The following is a 24483-nucleotide window of genomic DNA, read 5'->3' as shown; positions in this document are numbered from 1 at the left end:
CTGATCCCCTTGATGAGCCGCTGATTGGCGACTCTGCTTCAGAGTTTGCTGTTGATTACCACCATAAGTCTGAGAAGGCTAAGGTACTCAAGTATACTTTACGTGGAGATAAGGAGTGGAAGATCATTTTGCTTGATTATCTTTTTTTCATGGTTTGTGTGTAGGTGTTGGAAGTGTGTGAAAGAAGACCGGCTTCTTTGAACGAAGACATCTTCACACGATTTAAACTCCGTCGAAAGCAAAAAAAATGGTTATCGTCAACTGTGCTGAAAGTGGTATGAACACAATACAAACAAACAAAAAACAATAAGATTTTTTTGTAGGCCAAACTAACAAAACCCCTTCATTCGAGTGGCAGAGCGATTGACCGACCTGTATTCCCAGTTCCCACGATCACTGGGAAGCAAGCCGGCCCAATTCGTGAGCCAGGGTAACGTAAGCTCGGTCCTGATTCCCACTGTAGCCTTGCCAGAGCAAGCTGCCGCTGCGTAGGCCACGTGGCGTTGCTTTCACTGAGCTATGTCACCTCAATTTCTTCAAGGAACGATCATAACATCGCATGATACAGATTGTTTTTAAAACCATGGCGTCTTCTTCTTGGTTCTTTCGGTAAAGTCACGTAGAAGTGAAGTAATAAAATAATAAAAATAAAACATAAGAAAATAATTCTCACGACGTTTCGGCCACAACGCAAGCAGCCGTCCTCAAGGTGAAGACCAGGTCTGTCTACGTGACTTTGCCGAAAGAACCAAGAAGATGAATCCCTGCAGTCACGAAAGCTTTAAATCGAAATTTAACCTTGGCGTCTCTTATTTCACGAATAATCAGTCGATGCGCCCCCTTCACACACGTGTCCCTTCACACACGTGTCCCTTCACACACAAAATAAACAAATGACACGTCCCATCAGCCACATTGTCTTCTGGGAGGGAATCGTTTCAAAAGGGGTATTAATAATAACAATACTTTCATTGTATATCGGGTAAGTGACGCTAATAGCGTCCCTTAACGCTGCACATGAATTATATATGAGGACCAATTCCCATGTGCAGCCACGACCAATCAAAGCCCTACTACCACGCGAAAAAAAAGATTAAACAAATACAGAAATGGCACCAAAAACAAAAATCACCAACAAGTTAAATTGTCTGGTTATTTAAAAGCTTGAGATAATCAGACCAATCGTCACTGCGAGCATTGTGTTGCCTGTAAACATGGCATTTTGTATTAATCGTCCTCAGCCACTGTCTATCGGTCTGTTCCAGGGATCGGCAACCCGTGGTGACTCTTTAAGGACCGCTTTTTGGCGTTATTCACGCGCATTGCGGCTCTTGAAAAAAAAATATATATTTTTGTTATACCGAATTCGACAAAAAAAATATGTTCTTATTCTTTGGGTCTTTCGGGAAAATCATGTAGATAGGTTCAAATTAATAAAAATAAATGTAAAATGAACAAAAAAACTACGACTTTTCGATCACAACACGCTTGATGACGATCGCTTGTGTTGTGATCGAAGCATCGTAGTTTTGTGTTTATTTTATATTTATTTGTATTAATTTGAACCTATCTACGTGACTTTACCGAAAGACCCAAAGAATATGAATTCCTGCAGTCACGAAAGCTTTAAGTCAAGATTTAAGTATCTTTTTATTTGGTTGCTGGATGAAGGCGTTCCTCCTACCCTCACCATCGCTCAAAGGAATGCCTCCCCAATGCTCGCTCAGCCTTTGACTTTAAACGTACACACACCGTTCTATTTATCGCACTTACACCATTAGCAGCACGTCGCAACACACGTGTTTTTGTTTCGTTCACGAAAGTCCTTGATTGAACAAACCACTGAGCTGCACACAGAAGGCATCGATGGGAATTGACACCGGTAGTATAGACACGATGCGAGGGACGATGATTACTTTGCAAAAGATTTATATTTAGAACCTGTCCATGGCGTGTGTTTAAATGAACTCTGCACCGCTGGTATTGACCTCCTGAACTCGGATAACCCTCCAGGAGAGGGACGGAGAAGGGGGTAGAGATATAAAAGAGGTGGGGGGGAGGGGGGGCGAAGGGGAGGGGTGGGGGCGTGTAAATGCCCGGATGGACGATTTTAAAAATCACTGTCCGTTGGAGAAGCTTCCAAGTTTGATGATTTTTGCTTCCTTCCACGGCAACTTTAATGTTGCGCGCAGATGTTCCAGAGCGGATATTTTTTTTTGACAACTCATTGAGCCAAAGTCACGCCATTTAAACATGTTCCGATCTTCCCATTGTTATTATTTTTAAATTAATATTTATTATTAAGAATTATATTTAATAAGTATTCATCATAATGAATTATAATTATTGATTATTACTCATTATTAATTATTATTATGAATAAGAAATTATTAATATTAATAAGTATTATTAATTATAACAATAATGTTGCATATTTATAGAGGCACAGGCCATATGGGTAGCTGTGGTGGTTTTGAGTTTGCTTTAGCTTGAGCCAATGTTTACGCACTATTAGCAGGCTTAAGCACTCGTAGATTTCCCCTCCGTACGCTGTATACAGCCCTTACAGGATTATAGGATTTGCTGGATTTGTAACAGTTTGTCTAATAAGGGTATTCCAATGAGAATGTCCGTAGCTAGATGTAATCCGCAGCCTAACACGCTGTCCTCAATGATAGGTTAAAAAGGCAACCCATAATCGTTTCCTGCAGATAGAAACGAATACATATGCCTAACACACAACGACCGCATGTCGTTTGGCCTGACAATACTGGCCAACGTTGTTAGCCAGCAACCACCACTAGTTTCATTTTTTTGCAGTTTCAGTTTCATTTATTAGGTATAGCCCTGTGAGCCATTCGGTTCTTGAATCGGGTGCAACCGCAACAAACAAAAAACAAAAACATGAACAAGAAAACATCTTAAAGTGACTATGCGCAAACAGAAAAATCCAGGAAAAAACTGCAAAGTCTTCCAGAAAAAAAAGCACCGTACATCAACGCAGTGCAAAAATCCCAGTGGGATGCAAGTCAAACAACAACAACAACAACCACAATACAACTTAGATTAAAACCATCATTCTAACTCCGCACTACAACAAACAAACATGGCAAAACCAAATTATTTTTCGAAATCACCAAAATAAAGCCATAAGCAATGTAACAATGATCATAGGAACTGTGACCGAAATTTCACAATAAACGACATAAACAACATATACCACCAAACCCTGCAGCCATAGCTGGCTGCATGAGTCACTCCACAACAGCAGGAGCATCAGTAGGGGAGTATCACTGGGGTGGTGTGGCTCTCACCATGCCCAGCCACTTAGTGTCTCCCCAAAGCGCTGATGTTCACACACTGCACCGTGGGAGATTCCGCACAGAATGAGATAAGCACGAACTCAGATTGCCAGCATCATAGGGTAACACTTTACACAAATACAGATACAAAAAATCCCAATATCGCACTTAGACACTGTTGGGGCAAGTGCTGTTAGTGAGCAACTAGTAAACAAACCATCTGACCCTGACGCCTGCTTTATATTTGGAGTTTGCGTGTCTCTCCATTCTCTCTCCTTTGTCACGTGGATTTTTTCTCCGGGTCCTCCAGGTTTTCCCTCCACAGTTTCCCTCCACATTTAGAAACATGCGTTTAGAGTTTTTGGTTGCTGTAAATGTCCACGTGATAAGCCACTCCGTTGAGCTGTCATTTGTGGCCAGGTCGTTTCTGAAAAAGAGCTGTGGAGCTCAGTGGGCCTTACCTGGTAAAATTAAAAAAATAGTTTAGTGTATTAATATCGGCCAGGTACATGAGGTAGAGAGCGTGGTCAGCCCCGTACCTGGCCTCCTTTGTCTCCCCAACAGTGCCGATGTTTAGCACATCGAAACAGGTACTCATTTAAGGCAGAGGCAACCTAGGGTAGGTCCAAAGCAGGTCCTATTACCATGCGTACACTGACGGGTTTGTAGCGCTGTGTGCTGACTGCTGTGCCACCCATATCCCCTGCTTCAAACAACAACAACAACCACCATTCGCCACTAAGTAGCGGTGACTTCACCACGGCGCTTGTGCCAGGCTCGGTGCATGTTGAGGCCACGTGAATTGTCGAACTCCCGCTGGCAGGAGGTCACGGGGTAGACCCAGGGGCCATGGGTCCACTTACTGAGATGACTGGCCGATGTACCACCTGTGCCCGCGACTGTACCAGCTTCACATACATACATACACACAAACACAGAAATATACACACACGTACGTACACAAACACAACTTGCATTTTTTTTGTATTAAACCACCTGGCACTCCAATGTCAATACTTGCCTTTTCCTATGCGCTTCTTGGTTTGGGCAAACCAAATTTCACGGACGATTACCGCACACACAATAACCACTGCCATTGTTGTCATTAATTAGCCTGACAATCCAGAAGCCTCAGGCTGACCAGCAGTGCTGCCGCGATAACAGCAGAGCCGCATTGCTGATTTTATTTTTAACGAGCACGGCCCAATACTAGAGCGAGCCAACATCTCACGCCACATTCGCGTCTATTATTAAGACTAACTGAGCGGCCACAAACACATTCCTGCGGAGGGAGCTGGTAGGAACGTTGGGTTGCTCGGTCAATGGCCAGGGTCAACGGCGGCGTGCTGTATTCCGCAAATATGTCCGACTGTGAGGGCGGGCACAAGCCGGCGTGAGTAGGTTAAACGTTGAGTTTTATAAGGGCACCACGGGGTGACCAGCCCCTCCCCACCCAGCCCCACCCCTCCCACCCCCCACCCAGCCCCACCCTCCCCACCCAGCCCCTCCCCCTTTCTCCCCTCTCCACCCAGCCCTACCCCTCCCACCCCCCACACAGCCCCACCCTCCACCACCCAGGAAACTCCCCGCCCTCCCCACCCAGTCCCTCCCCACCCTCCACACCCTCCCCACCCAGCCCCACCCTCCCCACCCAGCCCCTCCCCACCCTCTTCTCCCCATCCAGCCCCTCCCTCCCCACCCAGCCCCTCCCTGCACGACCGACACAATAATCCCCTGTGGGCTGGTGTAACCAGGAGGTTCCTACCAGTAACACCCCTTCACCGCACAGACGTTGGGATCCACATTTTCGCCGTGCTGCCTCCTCCCGACAAGCCGGGGCGTGGTGGCTCCTCCTTGACGCCGACGGGAAGGGAGTTTCACGACGTTTGTTCTATCCACCAACTGTCACCTCCACAGTGCTGGATGACAAGCGTGCGTAGACACCACCACGTAGATTACTGCGTGGTTCTGCGATGGGCTTCCTTCGGTTAGTGTGCGTTTATATTGCCTACGGCCAAATCACATTCGATACGGTCGATGTCGTCGGATGTCAGGCATGGTTGAAACTGTGGTGAGGATTTGGATAGGGGCACCGCTGGGGAATTTGCCGGTGTTGTCGGGCTCGTGGCCAACAGATGGCAGCAAAGCAACGGATGAAATCTGTGTGGGGCTCTGCGGTTTATCCCAAACTATGCAAACATTTTCCTTTTTCTCCCACAAGCCATTCCTTTTTGGAATTAGCCGCAAACATTCCAATGCAGGACCCTGATTATGCGTCTTGAGATGCAGTGAGGTTTTCTCGGGTACATTGAGGGCTCTAGTATTTTTTACGATGTCCATATTGTTAATTCACAGCGCGTGTGATCAATATAGTAACAGCATTCCAATTTGCTAATTTACATATATCGAGTTCACACATTTTATAGAGTGTAACACATACTGGCAGCCGACCCCCCCCCCCCCCACCTTTTAATTAAGGCTGGATGTGTCCAGGGAAACCGCACAAGATTCCAAAGCACACATTTACCTCAAATCAAATTATTGAAGACAACAATTTATTTATTTATTTTAGAATCAAAACCCAACTTTGCAAAATTGGACAGATGTGCTGCCACCCACGTCAAACGATGACAAACTCTCTCCTGAGATACGGTGCATAGTCTATGTCTTGGGTGTCATGATTTTTGGCAACGAATGAAACACATTTTTGGTAATGCAAACAAATCCATGTGTGTTAAAGGTTCATCACTCAAAAACAGTGCTGCTTTGTTAGCAACAAAACAACTTTGAGATCAACGTTGTGAATTATTCACATTGAAAATTGCCATTTTTGGTGGTATTATTAGACTAATTTGACAACTTACATTGTGAGAGAAAAATAGTCACGTATATACAACATTTGCACAAAACATCGCGTAGAAAATGATGATACGCATCGCTGCGCTGACAACGTATTGCGGAGCTGTGTGAGGCGGTGGTGCAGTGGCTGGTGCTCTGTCAACCCGACAGCCCGCGTCGGATTCTGGGCCAAGGCCGACATGAGTGGCGAGCGATATTTGAACGCGTCCCCGGGACCTGCCTTCAGCAATACGCGCGGCTGAACCAGCCCGGTGAAGTATGGTTAAACAACACCCCTTCACTGAAACTACGTGGGGGAGGCCTTCATCCAGGAGTGAACTGACAGGGAGGGCTTAAAGGTTTCTTGGCGTGAGTGTACCACATTCTTGATAGTGTGGGACAATGTTGACACAATTGGACCCTTGCGTAAAATGTCGTTAAGGTTTAACATAGACCAATTTGGTCCATAATAGAGGTGTTTTTGGGTTAGATCGCATACATATAAAATATCAATATAATATAAATTTACATAAATATTTTTTGCATAAATGATTTTCATATGAAGACGATGGCTTGTGTTGCTATCGAAACGTCGTGATTTATTTTGTTTAATTTCTACCTATGTGACTTACCGAAAGAACCAAAGAGTATGGATATAAATAATTGTTAATGATCCAGTAACGGATTGGCACGTATTGTTTACGTGACAAACCATACTAATTTGCTAAGTCGGTGGTGGCAGGTTTAACGACACATTTATATTCACGCGAACTGACCACCCCCACCCACACCGCACTCTCATGAACGTCTTTGCCACGACAACATAAATGTGTGCCCATCCTGAGCCACCAAGCGGCGCTGTCGGCCCGCTGGGAGCTTTGGCATTGATCATGGAGAGCTGTGAGCGTGCGCCCAAGCGGAATGTGTGCCGAACCATGGCCTCAAAACCTGTAAACGTTCGCTTTATGGGCATACCAAAATAGTAATAATAACATGGTATTCTAGATTTGAAGTTTTCGTGACTGCAAGGATCCATACTCTTTGTTTTTTTCGGTAAAATCATGTAGGTGAAAAAAGAAAACTAATTAATTAAATCACGACGTTTCGGAGGCAACACAAGCTTCCGTCTTCTGAAGACGAAAAAAACAAAGAGTAATAATATGATAATTCACGTGTGTAAAGCGCATTTCATGCAAGAATCCCAATGCACCGTCAATATGGGATTCATTGTATCAAAATAATGGATCCCATATTGGCAAGTCATATACGTTGCACAGCAATTGTGCAAACGGCTATAAGTTCACAGCTAAGACAATGCCGTTCGTAATTTTTTGCAACGCTGGGGAATTGTATAATTGTTGACATAACTGGGGTTTGAATATGATTTGTACATTACACATTGCACAGCGGGCTGAGGTGTTGTCATTGCGGCAGCAGGTCTACCGCGGTGCATAATACAAGGTTTGGATTACCAAGCACCCATATCGGTGGTTAGTGTAATCCAAATCGACCCAATACAATGCAGTGACAATATAAAAACAGCTTAACACAATCCTCAATAGCACTGTGGACTTAACAACGAAATGTGTAATCAGAGACGTCCGTAGACGGATAAAGACGTAATTACACATCTTGACTAGAAGCTTTCGTGACCGCAAGAATACATATTCTATGGGTCTTTCCGTAACACAAGCAATCTTCAGGTGAGAGAGGAAGACGATTGCTTGTGTTGCGATCTAAACGTCGTGATATTTTTTTTATACTGGAAGAAACCTCCTGGTTCCACCAGCCCACAGGGGATTATTGTGTCCGTCCGTCCGTCGTGCATCCAAAAATGGGAGGGGTGGGGCTGGGTGGAGAGGGATGGGCTGGGTGGGGAGGGGAAGGTGGGGAGGGGCTGGGTGGGAAGGGAGGGGCTGGGTGGGGAGGGGCTGGGTGGGAAGGGTGGGGAGGGGCTTGGTGGGGAGGGTGGGGCTAGGTGGGAGTGGGAGGGGTGGGGCTGGGTGGGGAGGGTGGGGCTGGGTGGGGGTGAGAGGGGTGGGGCTGGGTGGGGAGGGGCTGGTCACCCCGTGGTGCCCTTATAAAACTCAACGTTTAACCTACTCACGCCGGCTTGTTCCAGACCTCACAGTCGGCCATATTTCGGGAATACACCACGCCGCCGTTGACCCTGGCCATTGACCGAGCAACTCAACGTTCCTACCAGCTCCCTCCACAGGAATGTGTTTATTTTTCTATCTACGTGACTTTACCGAAAGACCCATAGAATACGTAATTACAAGTTGGAAACTGCCCTTGCCACCATGGAGGCTGATTGTGTGAGTTCAGTTATAAACATGTTTTCTGATGAACAGTTTTTCAAACGGGCATATGAATAGGTAGTTACACTCATATTAGCTGCTGGGAAACAGACAAGCCCGTTCATAGACGATACAAATGCTGTCACCACAACATGCAACTCCAAGGTCGTGTTAAACGGACGTTTGTTTAAATATAATAAATGACATCGTTCACGAGACATTATCTGCCGAATTGGAAATAAACCGATGCTGACATTCAATTATTTAATCCGATGTGTTTATAATTATCCTTTGAGTTGACAACGGATTGGGAAGAGGCATAATGTGAATGCAAAACGAAATACAAAAAAAACCTTAATACATTTATCCCCATCGAGATCAGCATACATATTTCCAAGCGATTGCTACCTTTTTACCAGTATTTATGGTCCAGCGAAGAGACTTAATTTTACTTGTAAGTTGAATACATTATCCGCACTAGCTGCTAATTAGAACCCAATTATTGAGCCCATGCTCTAATTACCATTCTGGCTTTTCTCTGTTGGTGGTCATGATTCATATCCCTTGAAAAAGAAATATTGAACAAAAATGCCACTTATTTGGTAGCCTAAGGAGGAACCACGTCCATCGAGGGAGATGGAGCGATGACATGAGAGCACGTGTGCAGATCGCAGGGCCGTGGAAGATGGCGACTGCAATGGGAATGTCTTCATCCAGCAGTGGATTTATCATGGCTGGTGAAAATAAAAAAATAAAATACTTTGTGAACGTGTGCCATAATTTTAACGTATAAATCAACCAACGCAATCACAATCATCGCTTCTACACTCACTACGCAGTGTACATGTGTGGGTTTTATCCTGGTGTTGGTAAACACTCCAAATAGAGGACGGCAAAGCTCGGGAAATTGTTGGCGCTGGCTTATCGCGTGGTCTGCTTTCCTGGCTGTCGCTCCTCGCTCCTCTGAGTCGTTATCTCTCTCTCTATGAGAGTGAGCGAATACTGTGTGCGTTACTAGTTGAAGTGATTTTGTAATGGAATCCAGGTATTGTAGTTACTGTTGTTATCACATTGCCTCCCACAAGAATAAACCTTTCCACAATGCAATGTGGCAGCAAATTTTTTTTACTTATAATGTAAATCAGTTTATTGATTAATACTGTTTTCATTATAATTGAAGGGTTCCTATGGTGTAATGGAATCCAGGTATTGTAGTTGTAAATAAAGAAACCTTCCCACAATGCAGTGTGGCAGCGACATTTTATATTTTGACTTTTCATGTAAATGAGTTTATCGAGTCATATTTGTTTTGATTAATGAAGGCTTGGTCGATACCACCTTAATATATAGAGGACCGCAGAGCTTGGTATAGTGCCGGCTCACGGCCTGGCGGCATTCCCGCTTGTCTGTGCTTCCTTGTTGCACCTCTGAGTCGATCTCCTCTGTCTCTGTGTACGACTTCGTGAGTGCGGTGGCAGCGCATTACAAGTTGGGATCATCATCGCAACGCATGTTGGGCGGTGGGTATCTCAACGCTTTCTCCTCTGCTCCACACACAGACCCACTTCTGTTGTGCTTCCGAGAGCAAAAAACGCAACGTATGACCCCCCCCCCCCCGTTTGACTGCCAGCACTGTTCCTCCAGCTCTGTTAAAAGCCCAAACAGGGTTCCCGCCTGTCTTCGTGGCCGCGGCAAAGTGACGCTTGTGTGGATTGTTTATCGCTTTGTTGTTATCTCACGAGATGAATACTCAGACGCACTATTGTGTTCAACATATGAATCACGCGTTCAAAAAGCCGCACAAAAGACTCATCAAACCGAGCTATACGATGACGATGTTTGTAAGCAATGCAGCACATGCAGCAGTAAGAGTGAAAGTTAGACTTGCAGAGTATTTCCAACTACTTTACTACTACTACAACGGATACAGGGTATGCCCCCTATTTTTACGGGCTACATTATATATCGTACATCACTCTATAAACTTTTACAGACATGTTGTCAATCCACTGCTGGATGAGGGCATCCCCACATTGTTTTGTACTTTTTCAAAATTCGCAATATTACTGAAACAACTACAACCGTGCAAAGTAGTTCTTTCTCAATATCTTATATTTTTATTATATTCGTTATAACTTCATGAAATTCTAATACGGTACAATTAAACGGGTCGAAATACCGTGTTTGTGTGTGTACAGCCCTTTTTGTCAATCCACTGCTGCATGAGGGCCTCCACAATGCTGTGCGGGACATTGGCAGTTATTTGACCATACTTCCCCACGCCGGTCCAGACAGAGCATGGACCGGGAGGCATAGGGAGTAGAATACAACAATACATTTTGCTGAAACTGCATTTTTCGGCTGACCCACTCTGCTCACACAATGCTGTGCCAGTATTTTATTGTAATTATATTTAAATTCCACTGCCCATCATGCAATTGTAAGGCTAGACAAGCTCTGACTACGTCGGAACAGTTGTTTGTGCTATTTATTTTTTGAAGGGGGGGGGGGCATTTTCTTTAAATTCCTTGGGATTTGGACCAGAAATAGAGACAAGTTTCGTAATAATTCAATGGTATACTTTCAAAGAAAAAAAAACCCCACTAAATTTTCCTAACAGATGTCTGAGAATTGTCGAAAGAAGGGAGGTGACTGAGACACCTTTTTGTGTGTGGTACTTATAACTGGGACTGACTTTTCTCCTCCAAGAAACCCAATTACGCGTGTTTTTGGTGAACCCCAGAAAAAAAAACACTCACGTGCAATGTTTTTGTTATTTTACAACGGACTCAGGATTTCTTGAGGTTGCACCATAGGGGCAGCAAACCCCCACGATACGGAGCCAAATTCGAGATATTCTCGGAAATTCTAAAGAGCTCAACAACAACAACAACAACCCCAAATCGAATCATAGCAAAGGCTCAATTCAAATACCAAGCATGTTTACAATCGTTTAAATACATCGGTAATATTATTTTGAAACAAAAACCACACGCAACAATGTGAACCCTTGCTGTGTAGACAATGGTTCACGTCGTGAGTGTGGGGAGCGGTGGTGCAGCGTTTAGCGCTGCACTGCGCTGCGGACCTGGCGACCCGAGTTCGATTCCCACTCATGGTCAATACCAGTGACCATTATCTGAACCGGTCTTGGGCCTCCCCTAGGTCGACTCAGCCTCAAATGGATACCTGATGCGATGTGAAAACATCGCCACTGGGGAGACAAAGACGGCTGAACGTGGTGCTGGCCACCCACCCCCTCGTATGGCGTGCCGGCCTTAATAGGAGCTCTCTAACAGCGCTTGCCACGCCAGCATGTTATGTCAATACGGGGGATCTTTATCTTTGTTTGTGTGCTGGTGGTGAGAGTATTGTGTGTGTCAGTGTGCTGGTGGTGGTGGTGAGAGTATTGTGTGTGTCAGTGTGCTGCTGGTGTTGTTTGGGGTGTGTGTGCCATTGTTCTGGTGGTGGTCTTATTTTGATGTCTGTCTGTCCTTGTGCTGCTTCTGGTGTTTGTGTGTGTATGATTGTGCTGCTGGTGTGAGTAGTATAGTGTGTGTGATTGTACTGGTGGTGGGATATTAACAGTCTGTCCAGGCTATAGGGGGGAGTCTTTGTGTGTGATTGTGCTGGGGGTGGGGATTCGCACAGTCTCTGCAGGCTATATGGGGGAGCTTTGTCTTTGTCTGCCTCTGCTGCTGCTGCTTTGGGGAGGGGTATGAAGGGGGCGGGGTTTGTTTTGGGCTCCTGCATGAGAGGGGGGGGGGGGTGGTAGAGAGCGAGCGCTCCCATTGGCTGGCCAGGAAGAAATATAACCCGCGAGTACGAGTGGCGGCGTACGACTATCACAGTGTGAGTGGCGGTGGCGAGTAGCGAGTGGAGAGAGAGTGGAGAGAGTGGCGAGAGCGTGGGGAGTGCGTTGGGTGTGAGTCTGCGAGCGTGAAGACGCGCGGACCGAGTGGCTTGGAGGGAGGAGAGGCCCATGGCAGAGGAGACCGCCGACTGCATTGAGCGTCTCAGACGCGAGTTGGTAAGCGCCGTTCAGTCGTCGTTTTTCATTCATTTTTCATTCATAATTTTTTTTTGACTTTTACACCAGGGTCAAGCCATGCCACTGCTGCTGTGTTGTTACTATGAAACGAACGTCCCTGGGTTAGCATGTGGAAGTGTTGTGTGTGAACGTCTGCACGGTATCGTTATTATATAGCGGACAACTCAACGACTTGTACGCTGCCATTATTTAGTGGTCGTATTGATGTTGAATTTTAGGCGAAAGTGTCTTGCTTGGTTGCTTAGTTTAAGGGGGTTTTATTATTTTGAAAGCAAAATTTTTGCAGGCGGGGGGAGGGTGTGGGTGACGGACATTCCACGTTACTAAGCCGTGCCCAAGACATTACATATACTAGGACGACGAAGTGATAAACAATTTGACGCGGTAAAGTTGTATGATTAGTGCAGTGTATTGTCATTAATATATCGAGATACACACACACACGAGTGTTTGAGATGGAAGCCCAGTAGTTTGTAGTAGTACAACATTTGTAAGCGTCGCAGCTTGTTACAACGTAGCATTAGCGTGTAATTATCAAGGATAGATTTGGTTGGTGGGTCCACCGATTTTACTTATACATTCACGCGAATATTAACTTTTTATAGGCATTGGCCGCGAGCCGAGATAAACTTTCACTCGTAAGCGGTTACGCAAAGTGGCTTCTGTGAAGAACAAAATAGTTGCAAAGCAAATACGCGCGTGTGTGCGTGTTTGGCTTTGAACAGACTGCAACGTCTATTTTACACTTATCAAAGTGGTTAAGGAATCCATGTGGTTTAGGGATATACATCATAACTTCGCCTCTATATGTAAATTTAGATATTATTTAAAATGTACGCATTGAATGACATCGATTTTCAATCGAGTGTTGTTGGTTTAGGATTCGTGCTCGCTTCGCCGAGACAATTTTTCTTTCAGTATTATTTGAATCATTAATATTTTCCGTTTCAACGCCGTTGAATGACGTCTGCCCCCCCCCCTGATGTTGGTGTATTGGACACGTGTGATGCTGCTGTACTTGCCAGCTGTAGCGTCTACTACAGCTTACGTGTACGCGTACTGTGTACTACAGTACACATGAGGTCGTTTATATGACTTAATTGTTAAGGTTTGCGAGTGATCATTGGAGCGAATTTCCCATTGGGGGGTTCTCTGTAAACTTACTTTCACCTCCTAGTGAGTCGGCAAAGTTTATCGCCCCCGATAGATGATGGACTTGGCCCCGGACCTAGGAATGTGGAATCGCCCCAATTTTCAAACGCGCATAAAAAAATAGTTTTGTACATGGACGCAAACATTGGTGTGTGTGGTGGTGGTGGTCATAAATGGGTAACGAATATCTGAACCGGTTTAGGGCCTCCCCCTAGGTCGACTCGGCCTCAAATGAGTACTTGGTGTGCGGTGTGTAAACATCGCCACTGGGGAGACAAAGGCGGCCGGGCGTGGTGCTGGCCACCCACCCCATCGTGTGCCGTTCTGGCCATCATAGCTGCCGAACTTGCCCCGACAAGTCTGTTAAGGCTACACGGGGGGTCTGAGAATCGTTTAAAGTGAATGTAGCCGCGGTGGTGAGATGTTAACAACCTCGCCTGCTATACAGAAGGTCGTGGGTTCGATTTGTCGTTTGCGGTGTCTCTCTCTCTCCCTGTGGTCGCGTGGATTTCTCTTTCTCTCTGGGTCCTCCGGTTTTTCCCTCCACATGTATAATCATACGCTTGAGAGGACTGCATTTGGCTGCGAAAAATTGCCACGTGATAAGCCACTTCGTTGAGCTTTTATTTGTGGACAGGCCGCTTCTGAAAAAAAGCTGCATAGCTCAGTTGGGGGCCTTACCTAGTAAAATAAAGACAACGATCGTTTAGTATCCAAACCATTTGTTTGGGGAACTCCAAAGCAATGAATGCACTTTCTATTTTGCCCCCTGGCCCTCTATAAATGAGGACTCATCCTTTGTCCATTGACCTCTCACCTGGTCAAACAAAATCAAAACAAACTACGCACATAGACGACACAGTCACAAACAAACAAAGACAAATATCCCCCGTATAGCCTTAACAGACTGTAGGGGCAAGTGCTGTTTGCGAGCACCTATGAAGGCCAGAACGGTACACGAGGGGGTGGGTGGCCAGCACCACGCCCGACCGCCTTTGTCTCCCTAGTGGCAATGTTTACACACTGCACCATGTACTCATTTGAGGCTGAGTCGACCTAGGGGAGGCCCGGGACCGGTTCAGATAATCGTCACTGGTGTTGGCCGTGAGCGGCAATCGAACCCGGGTCGCCAGGTTCATAGCGCAGCGCGCTACACTATCGCTCCCCAGTCAACATACATACACACACGCTGCCTCCTTTGTTGTTAAATCACAGACTTGTGATGCAGAAATAAGTCGCAGCCGCGTCTGCTCGGGATCTCTTCAAATTGAAATTCACAATCTACAGCCGCCCAAGGGCATTCGTCTGCCTTTGCTCTGTGGGCCCCCGTAGGGACCACCACCACCACCGCACTATTCCCTGGGGTAGGTGGAAAGGCAAGAGAGGGGGGTGGGGTAGAGATGTCTGGTGGTACTTGTGTATTTGAGGGGAGGCGACAGGGTGGTAGGATCTGCTTGCCCATCCATATGCCCACTACCATCCAGCGGCTGCAATGAGAAAGTGTGGTGGGGGGCGCTGGCGCTCAATTAGACAAATGGATCCACCGCTCCCCGCACACGTGTGGAGGATTTCAATTAGTCTAATGGAGAGTGGCTTGCTGGCTTGGCTGCTCGTGAGCGTGGTGGTCATCACTCGCCCCTGTAATTGCCCCCCCCCCGCCTTGTGCTTAACCTGATGCGCATGGGGATACAAAGACGCTCGGGTGTGGTGCTGGCCACATTGACTCCCCCGCCCTCCCCCTCGTGTACCGTGCCGGTCTTAATCGGTACTTGTTAACAGAACTTTCCCTAACAGTCTGTTGAGGCTATACGGAGGGGACTTCGTCTTTGTCACTTGTGTGTGTGTGCGGGGAGTGGTGGGTGCAGTGGTTAGCGCGGCACTGCGCTACGAACCTCAGCGAGCCGCGTTCGATTCCCACTCACGATCAATAGCAGTGACAGAAAACTTCTCTGGCCTTGAGTAACCTGGTACCGTCTGTAAACATGATAACAATTGGGGAGACAAAGGCGGCCGGGCGTGGCCAGCACCATAGATGCTCACGAACAGCAATTGCCCAAAGAGTCGCTTAAAAGAAATACAAAGTCACGGATACGAAGCGAAATTTAATTCGAACCGGCATCCATCTCATCCAAACCTGAGCACAGTAGTGCGCCTCTAAATCGAGTTGTGTTGCGATGTATTTAAGTAGGCGAAAGCCCATTATCTGCTAATGAGATTCATTATCTGCTTAGCCATGGAGACCTCTAAGGTCGCATTATGTAGGATTACATAGCGGCTCCCCCCTCAATTGTTTATTGTTGTTGGAATTTTGAGATTTTTTTAACTGTTAACATTATTGGGGTACTCTTTCACGTGTCATATTTTACGTCTCTGAACCGGCCGACCTGAGTCTGATTCCTAGCCATGGCCAACCTCAGTTGCGAGTGATATTTGAACTTGTCTTAGGGCCCCCCCTCCCACGACCAATACGGTGTGTCGATGGTGCGTCAAGTCCCGTCATCCAGCAGTGGATCGAATACGGGGGCTGTATTTTTTTCTTATTGTTCTGTAATGTGTGAAAATATCGTTATATTCACCTTTTGCAAAGTAATATAATTCGTTTTGTCTGGATTGTGCTTGGATTAAAGCACTCACAGTACATATCTTTAAGGTCAACTTAGGCCATCATCCCTCGAGGGTTAATAACATACTGCAAAGTACTATTGTTTGTTGAACATAGACAGTGGTTGTCCTGTAAAGGATATTTCACTTGGCATCTTATCCCAGCCATACTAATCTGGAACTTCCCACCATTTGAGTCGTGGCCTCAACTTGCGCAAGTACATGCCGAGTATTTTGTTGTTTACATGCATTGCACCACATTCTACCATTGATTGCGAATAGGTTTCTCAACGTTCAATAATGGTAACGGACATGATGGGGTTCTGGTGCCACTCGCATTGTAGGCTGGCTTACGCCTTTAGTTATTCTGCGGAGCGCTGTTTGACATAACGCCGTCTGTTATCCCGTGTTCTTCAAGTTTTGTTTACAGTTGGACCAAACGTATCTGTAGTCTTTTTTTTTGTTTCTCGGTTCTCATAATATTTGGTTTGAAGTAGCCCTTGTCTGATCCTCGCAGTGTCTTTTCTCACGGTGGTATGCGATCTAAATCCGCGCGTTTTGGGCACAACACATGCGGGGTTTTCACGAACTCCGTTGGGAGCCAAATTTAAGGTTTACAAAAAAACAACTTTCTGTTTTTGTTCTGTGTTTCCACCAACGTGGTCAGGTCCAGTTTTAAGAAAGCGTATCGCTACAATTAATATATGTGGTATGCCCATCAACCCTTGGGACCTGACTGTGAGCTGAGCACTTCTGACTACAGTTTACCAGTGACATCAGCCTACGTAGTTTATTTGAAATACACATTGTGTCTCTCTGAATTTTGTTTATGCTATCTGTAAGCTGACTGGGCCTGGTATAAAGTTCCTGGTGCGTTGCGTTAACGTCAGTACTTTTGAGACACATCAGAAGCCTAGAGTTTGTGTGGTTCAAGCCACGGTTGCCCATTTGTGTTAACCTTCATAGACGCTTGCAAAGACCATTATGCCCCAACAGTCTGAAACTACTGTAGCTAGACCATCACAACAACCAAAAATATATGTTTTTCTTATTCGTGCCACCTGATGTGGCAAAACTTTTGTATACAGTAGTGACTTCCGCTCATGGATTATGTCCTCAACAGGGGCATCTTTGTCCTACGCTGTATTTTACTGCGTAAATTGTCCACTAATGCCCTATGCAGCCAAGTCATGGATGTAGGGCCTCCCTCTCTTCGACCAGGTAGAGGCTAACCTTCATGGCTCTCAGAGTTGTTTTGCCGATGTGGGGGGGGAAGAAAAAAAAACCCCTGGAATTGATGTTAGAGCGGTGAGGTGGGAAGGTGTGAGGGTGGGAGGGAGAGGGTGGGACCTCAGGGCGTGTACCTCCCTCCATGGGATGGATGATGATGCATGCTGGAAAGAATCCCCCTTGCCTCGTTTTCTCGAATTCACCCCCACTGCCTCTGATAAACCTGTTTGGCATCACACAAGTCTAGACTCTTCCCTGTTGACTGCTCAAAATGTTAAAAAGCCAGCAGCATGACAATGGAATCCAGCAGCCCTTCAGGGTGCTTTAATTGAAGCCGTATAATTTGTAAGAGAGTGTTTTGTTCCCTGTCGTTTTGTTGTTGTTGAGTTTACGAAGTTTAAATATTTGCACGGTAAAATAAAACGTGGCTGGCTGCAATCCTAGTGGGTGGTGGGGGGGGGAAGTAAAAATAAAATGCCTTAACGCTATCCGTGAGCTTACACCATGGCAAAAGAGCCCCGAGATTATGGTGGAAATTCTACGCTTCTATGGAAAGGGTGCCCCAGTATGAGTTTAAGAGAGATGGAGTTGTGCGATATGTGACAGTCCATTAATCAAAAAAATTACACGCTGCAAGAAAATACTCATGTGCCCCAATCGGTGCCATTTTAACACAGGAATTATTTAATAACTATTCTGGTGTAAACTAGGGCGAGTGTGTGCGCTAATATTAGGGCTTGGGGATGGGGTTTGGTAAAGGCTGTCCTTGGAGAGTTATTTAACACGTGTTTGTGTAAGGAACCAATGCTTCAATATGGCCTTGATGAGCTACAAGTGCTTGCCCCCTACAGCCTCCTTTCAGGTGAAACGGGCGATTGTTATCTTTGTTCGTGCACTTTTTAAGGCGCGTGCTCACGCGTGCTCGCGCATGCGCCAAATGCGTGCTCGACGACTGCTGCCGATCGGCGCCGTCATCCCCGCGCGCGGTCGCCCGTCGCGTCCGCCTGCGTCTCCCGCGTCCCCGCTAATCGCCCCCCCTCCCATTGCTGTCGCTCCGCAGCAGGGCCTGAGAGAGTCCGACGTCGACCTTCAAGCGACGCTGCAGCGCGCCCTGGACGTGCTCGGCGAGATGCACCGCGCGCGGCAAGCGTCCGCGACCCCCGCCAAAGCCGCCGGCGCCGCCGGCTCGGTGTGCTCGGACGTGTCGGACGCCGACACGGACGACTCGGCGTGCGGCTCGCTCGCCTCGCCGACCTCCGAGCCGAGCGGCGTTGGCCCCTGCGCCCCGCGAGGCGACAGCGCGGCGGAGGCGCCCTCCCCGCCGTCGGAGTCGGCGAGCCCGACGTCGGCTCGGGACGACCAGGAGGACGCGCGTTCCGACTCGGAGTGCTCCGTCGTCTCGACCGACTCGGGTTTCGGCCGCGCGGCCGGGTCGGGACAGCCGGCGTCGTCGGCGCCGCCGCCGCAGCGCTTCCAGCGCAACCTGCGGCGCGCGCAGCTTCCCGAGCGGTGGAAGAGGGCGGTGGAGAGGAAGCGCGCCGAGCGCAAGCTGACGGCCGCGCGCTCGCTGCCGTCGCTGTGCCACGAGGACGGCTCGCCCGTTCCCCCGCAGCAGCAGCAGCAGCAACCGGAGGAGCCGGAGCGAGAGGATTGGACGGAGGCCCTGCTGAGCGGCTCGCGCACGCGCCAGCCGCTCGTCCTCGGGGACAACAGCTTCGCCGACCTCGTTCACAACTGGATGGATCTGCCGGACATCTGCAACGGGGGCACGGCTCGCGCGGCACAAACGCAGCAGCAGCAGCAGCAAAATCCAAAGTCGGAAAAGGAGTCCAAGAGGCCCACAGGGCTGGCGCGGTTGCTGTCCATCCCGGAGCAGATCCGCAAGCGCTTCAGCAGCAGCAGCAGCAGCAGCAGCAGCGGCGGCGGCAGCGGCCTCGGCAGCCGCGCCGACAAGTCGAGGACCGTCAAGAAGACGAGGCACCTCTCCATCTACGAGTTGGACGACATGGACTCCTTTTTTGACGAGCTGCCCCCGCACGGCGCCCGGCAGCTCGGGCAGCGGCACTCGCACCCGTGCATGGTGGGCTCGCTGAGCCAGCCGGATGTCTGCAGCTTCGTGGGGTCGCACCTGGAAGACTCGCGCAGGCTCTCGTCCCACTTCCGCTCCGTCGTGTGGGTTTGAGTCGATCGTCGGGGCCAGCGAACGGTGGCGGGCGGGGTTAGGGGGCAGCGGAGAGACTTACTGGTGCCCGCGTTGGACTATAAGCGAAAAAAATAAACGTCGGTCGCGTCGGATGAAGACGGCCGCTTTGTTGCGGATGCGATCCCTCGGATGCAATGACATTAGTGCGCAATTTTGACACTGCAAATCCTGGCACGTGTTGTTGAAGGGTTAACGTTGAGGTTTTGTGGTGAGTTGGCATGCCTCTTATTATGCAGCACTGTGTAAAAAAAAAAATACCCACTTGTGATTGGATTGTTGTGAAGACCCCGCTCACTGCGGAACGGTTGATGTTTGAGGTATCACACTCGGTGAGGGCGCTCGTTGTTTGCAATCTAAGTAACGACGTGGAATTTAATTGTCAGTTACGGAGTTATTTATTTTTTTTGCCAGGACCATGCACCGTGCCAAAAAATCAACATTTGACATCGCCACATCTGAAAAATGTCGAAAAGAGATTTTCTGGGTGCAGACTGCTTGAACCAAAAGAACTGTCAAGCCATTTGCACTGTATAATTATTATTATTTACATAATCTAAAATGCATATTCCTTTTAATAAACAGGTAAATGTATTTAGTAACTGTACTATAACCATAATTGCTCGGTATAAACTAGTGACAATAGTATTATTTCCGTGTGGCCAATGGGTGAGATTTTGGAACAAAGCTGGACAAACCTAATGTTTCCATGCAGTATTCTGTTGTGTTTCTATACAAAACCATTCCGTCAGAACGTAACGCAGCGTTCAATCGGACGCTCTCTCTCTCTCGAGGGGAGATATTTCCATCTAGCAGACGTAGAAATCGGTGGCCTCTTGAGCGGAGGTTAGCACTGTTGTAGTCCATTACACGAGGGAGATTCAAATTGTCAATATGCAAGGTACGAAGGTTAATGGTGAAATTATCTGTGTGTCCTTGATAATAGGAGACCACGTGCTATGGCCCTCGGAATCCGTGCAGTTGATGTTTGCCTGCAGTGTGCGTTCATGCACACACGTCAATGCGCATCAGGGTGAGCAATTGTGGACAACTTCATAATCCAGAAGGTAAACATCCAAGGCCCTTTTTGAAAAGCTGAAACAGTCTGGTTCATGGCCACATTTATACAATGGACCTCCGCCTTAACAAGGATGTTACCTAGCAGCGTATAAAACATGCATTATGAGTCTATTTTATTTAGGGGGAAATGTAAATTTGTTTGGCAAAACGTTTAATTCGCTGGCTTTCCTTGTTGTCATGCGGCCTTCAACAGTGGACTCTTGTGGATGGTATCCCAGATTATGTGGGCGAAGTTTAACACGTAAGCTTTGTCGACCAAATGTGGGCTAATTTTTACATGTTGTTCTGAGCATTTTTTTAAATGTAACTTTTGAGGTGCCTGTAGAAAACTCCACTGTTTATGCAAAAAAAACACAACACACTAGCCTTAACATGGTTAATAAGTTATAATATTTCAAACTGTTGAGATTGTTTTCAGTATCTGTTAGAAGAATGGAAATGACAGCACTGGCTAAGAATATATCAGATAAGAGTATTCAAAGAAATATTACCTATTATAGTAAAAAGCATGGCAGTGAAGAGAGATCAAAGAAAATAGTAAATTTTAACCGTGTCATGTGCATTTCATTCCCAGTATTAAAGGCGCCTTAGCTGAATCGTAAAAAAGTGGTGCTGTGTAGAGGAATAACCACGTTGAAGTTCAAGCTTTTAGCATGTTCCCAAACAAGATATAAATTGATGAAAACCTAACAAAAATTTTAGCAAAATTCAGTTATTTCATACTTGACAAAAACTAACATCTGGCAGAGATGTCAAACCACCATGTGCTCTGGGTTTTCCCCTCAAATCTTCAATTAACACCGTGTCTATGTTAATATTGGTAGTAGTCTTCAATGTGGTATGGCCCAGAGACCAGGCACATGACCAGGATTTTTTTCATATGTTCATACAGCAGTCCAACATAACAAAACGCATTACGTCGTGAATAGTGAACTTATACACGCAGACATAGGCTCTATTATATTATACAACACATTGTTCAGTTGACTCGTTTCCATGCAACATTTGACATTTCCAAATTGCAATTGGGCCAAGTGGAGCTATACTGGACAGTATTTACTATTTATTCTCTCACTTATGCCATTGTGTGGTGTAGGAACCCACAGTGGGGGAGATGTTAACTCCCTCGCCTGATATGCAGGAGGCCATGGGTTGGACCTTGACGCCTGCTGTATATTTGGACTTTAAAAGTTCTCCTCGTGGTCATGTGGATTTTTTCTCCGGTTCCTCCGGGTTTTCTCTCCACGTTTAGAAACATGCGTTTAGATTATTTGGCTTCTATACATTTCCACATGATAAGCCACTTCGATGAGCTGTTATTTGTGGCCAGGTTGTTTCTGAAAAAGAGCTCCATGGCTCAGTGGGCCTTGCCTAGTAAAATTTATAAACGTAAAAATCTTATCATTTTATAATGTAAACACACGTCCACGACAAATCAATTTTCATATATATGTGTGTACTTGTATCTCAATGGCACACTATTTTGTAGAAACAAACATGCCACCAAATAAGGTTGATTTGCCAACCTTTACACCAAGTTGGTGCTTTGAGGATGTTAGAAATGCTCGCACAAAGCTCACTGCAATGTTCTACCCAATGTGTAGATTCCATGTGCCACATACTTTGGATGACTGGGCTGTATGAACACAAGTAGGCTTAGTTTTCTCAAAGTAGGCAACTGCCAGTTTTAAACCATTCAGATGCACACATTGTGAAGGCTGTCATTTGTTGATGCGGTGTTGCCCCATACCCTTTGCTGATTAAAATTGCCTGTTCTACTCAAGGCCATACAAATAATGTTAAGGCACTTTTCTTAAATTAAAATAAATGTTTTTTCACATTTCCCTTTGATATTTTTTTACACGTTCAATAATTGTTCGTTGTGTGTGCCTGGCTATGAAACACAGTTTATTTGTTTTGTGTTTACTGGTTATCGTTACTGTTCACATTTTGGCTGTTCTGCGGTCACGTGTACAGTAACTGTAAAAATTTCATTTATTGAAATACTGTATCAACATGTATAAACACACGCATAAAAGTATTCATCGACAAATAAAGTTTATACTCAAGTTTCACCGCAAATGTATTTGGCTCAATTCATGCGTTACAAAAGCGGGAACGTCTTTCCCCCCCCCCCCCAACAACAACATTCCAGGAGTGTAAAGAACCGCTGGTGGGCCAGACGTGATGGCGAGCTCGCACAAAATCGCAAAGGTTTCTCCGGCTGGGATCGAGGAGACGGGGGGGGGGGGGTGGAAATGGGATGGGATGACCAAGAGATAGAGACAAGTCGACAAAGGGAGAGACCCAAGTTCACCTCTACACCATTAGTGATCCCTGCTACCCAAGTTCCCCTCTACACCATTAGTGATCCCTGGGACCCAAGTTCTTCTCTACACCTTTAGTGGTCCCTGCTACCCAAGTTCTCCTATCCCCATTAGTGATCCCTGGGACCCAAGTTCTCCTCTACACCATTCGTGATCCCTGGGACCCAAGTTCACCTCTACACCACTAGTGGTCCCTGCGACAGTCCCTGAAGACATGCAATGGTGAAGAGCGCCTCTGCGTCAGCTTTAACCGCATGTTGTTGAACTTCTTTCATAGCCAACCGTGCTGATCGGGAGGTGTGGGGAAGGTCGACAAACTAAACACAAACGCAGTGTTTAAACGCGGGCAACCCTTGGGTCTTTCATTGCATCAATTGAAGGAGTCTGGGACCACTGCAGTGGGCAACGCTCACTCGTGTACCTTGCAGGGCCGAGATTGACGTGGGGGGGTGGGGGGGGGAGAAGCCCAGCAGGCGAGAGTGGGTAGAGGGAGGGGAATAGAAGGCCCTCAATGGCCACGTGAGAAATTGGGTCTTCTCCGCATGGCTGCTGATGTTGGTATAGGGCAGTGGGTCTCGGAGTGTGGTCCCCACACCACCGAGACCCACTGCTCTAGACCAGCGGGTCTCAGAGAGTGGTCTCCACACCACCAGTGATTGGTCCGCGGGACTGTTATTCAAACGTCGTAGGTTGATCCGGATATGATGACAACGTTCATACCTTTTGTTTCGGACGTGAAATATTATTTTACTTTTGATATTTTATTTAAAATGAAGTTAGGTAAACTACCCTGAGGAAACTATCCTCAACCCTTGGATCTAAATGCCTCCCCTAAAAAAGAAAAACATCATAGCTACAATATTAAAAAAATCCTGTAATATGAATTATTTAGTGCGACTGGTATTTGGCGAGGGAGGAGTGAATGCGTTATGTCGCTCGGGGTGGGGTGGGTGGACTGGGTGGGGTGGGTGGCCGTGTGGCCGTAGAAATATTTGCATCGGCTGAGCGGTCCCGCAGGCCAAAGAAAGTTCGAGAAACAGCGATGTAGAACAACAACCAGGACTTCACACTGAAGTGGTCATCAGGAGGAGCGGAGCGGTGCATCGCTGTGTCGATGCCTCCCTCCGTGTTCGTGAATCTGGCGTTGAGTCCGCGCTGTGTCCCACGGTTCTTGTTCTGTGTGGTCGCAGTCGCACGCTGCCGAAGGCTTTCTTTTCTCCAAAATGAGTATTTTATTACCAAGACGATTCAGGTACGGACACACACAGAGGATATGAAACGGGGTTGACACCAGCACCACACACATTACGGATTACAGTAAAAATGAAAATCTGTCTAAACTGCATGTTTCAACAAACTGTTTCAATAAACATTGTAAATGTTGTGTAATTACTCTCCAACA

At 46.8% G+C, this 24483-nt stretch overlaps 1 protein-coding gene across 2 annotated transcripts; it reads left to right on the top strand.

The window, feature by feature from the left end:
- Positions 1 to 12292: 12292 nt before the first annotated feature.
- On the top strand, positions 12293 to 22829 carry LOC133355585 (PAK4-inhibitor INKA1-like). 2 transcript variants are annotated; one of them, XM_061572932.1, is made up of 2 exons: positions 12293 to 12470; positions 18538 to 22829. In XM_061572932.1, exons 1-2 carry the CDS (start codon positions 12423 to 12425, stop codon positions 19654 to 19656), a joined length of 1167 nt encoding a protein of 388 aa, XP_061428916.1. In that variant the 5' UTR covers positions 12293 to 12422; the 3' UTR covers positions 19657 to 22829. The 2 variants fall into 2 exon arrangements, with proteins under 2 accessions (XP_061428916.1, XP_061428914.1); XM_061572930.1 differs by having other exon boundaries at positions 18535 to 22829.
- Positions 22830 to 24483: the final 1654 nt, after the last annotated feature.

Source organism: Lethenteron reissneri, chromosome 51 (genome assembly GCF_015708825.2).
Source record: "Lethenteron reissneri isolate LAM-NWPU_2019-01 chromosome 51, ASM1570882v1, whole genome shotgun sequence".
NCBI lineage: Eukaryota > Metazoa > Chordata > Hyperoartia > Petromyzontiformes > Petromyzontidae > Lethenteron > Lethenteron reissneri.
Note: the sequence above shows the minus strand (reverse complement) of the source record. Positions and strands in the feature narration are given on the sequence as shown.

Excerpts from the sequence above, each read along its gene's own strand:
- LOC133355585 (XM_061572930.1), top strand. The coding sequence starts at position 12,423 with ATGGCAGAGGAGACCGCCGACTGCATTGAGCGTCTCAGACGCGAGTTG. Across the intron at positions 12,471-18,534 it reads AGCGTCTCAGACGCGAGTTG|CAGGGCCTGAGAGAGTCCGA; the intron begins GTAAGCGCCGTT and ends GTCGCTCCGCAG.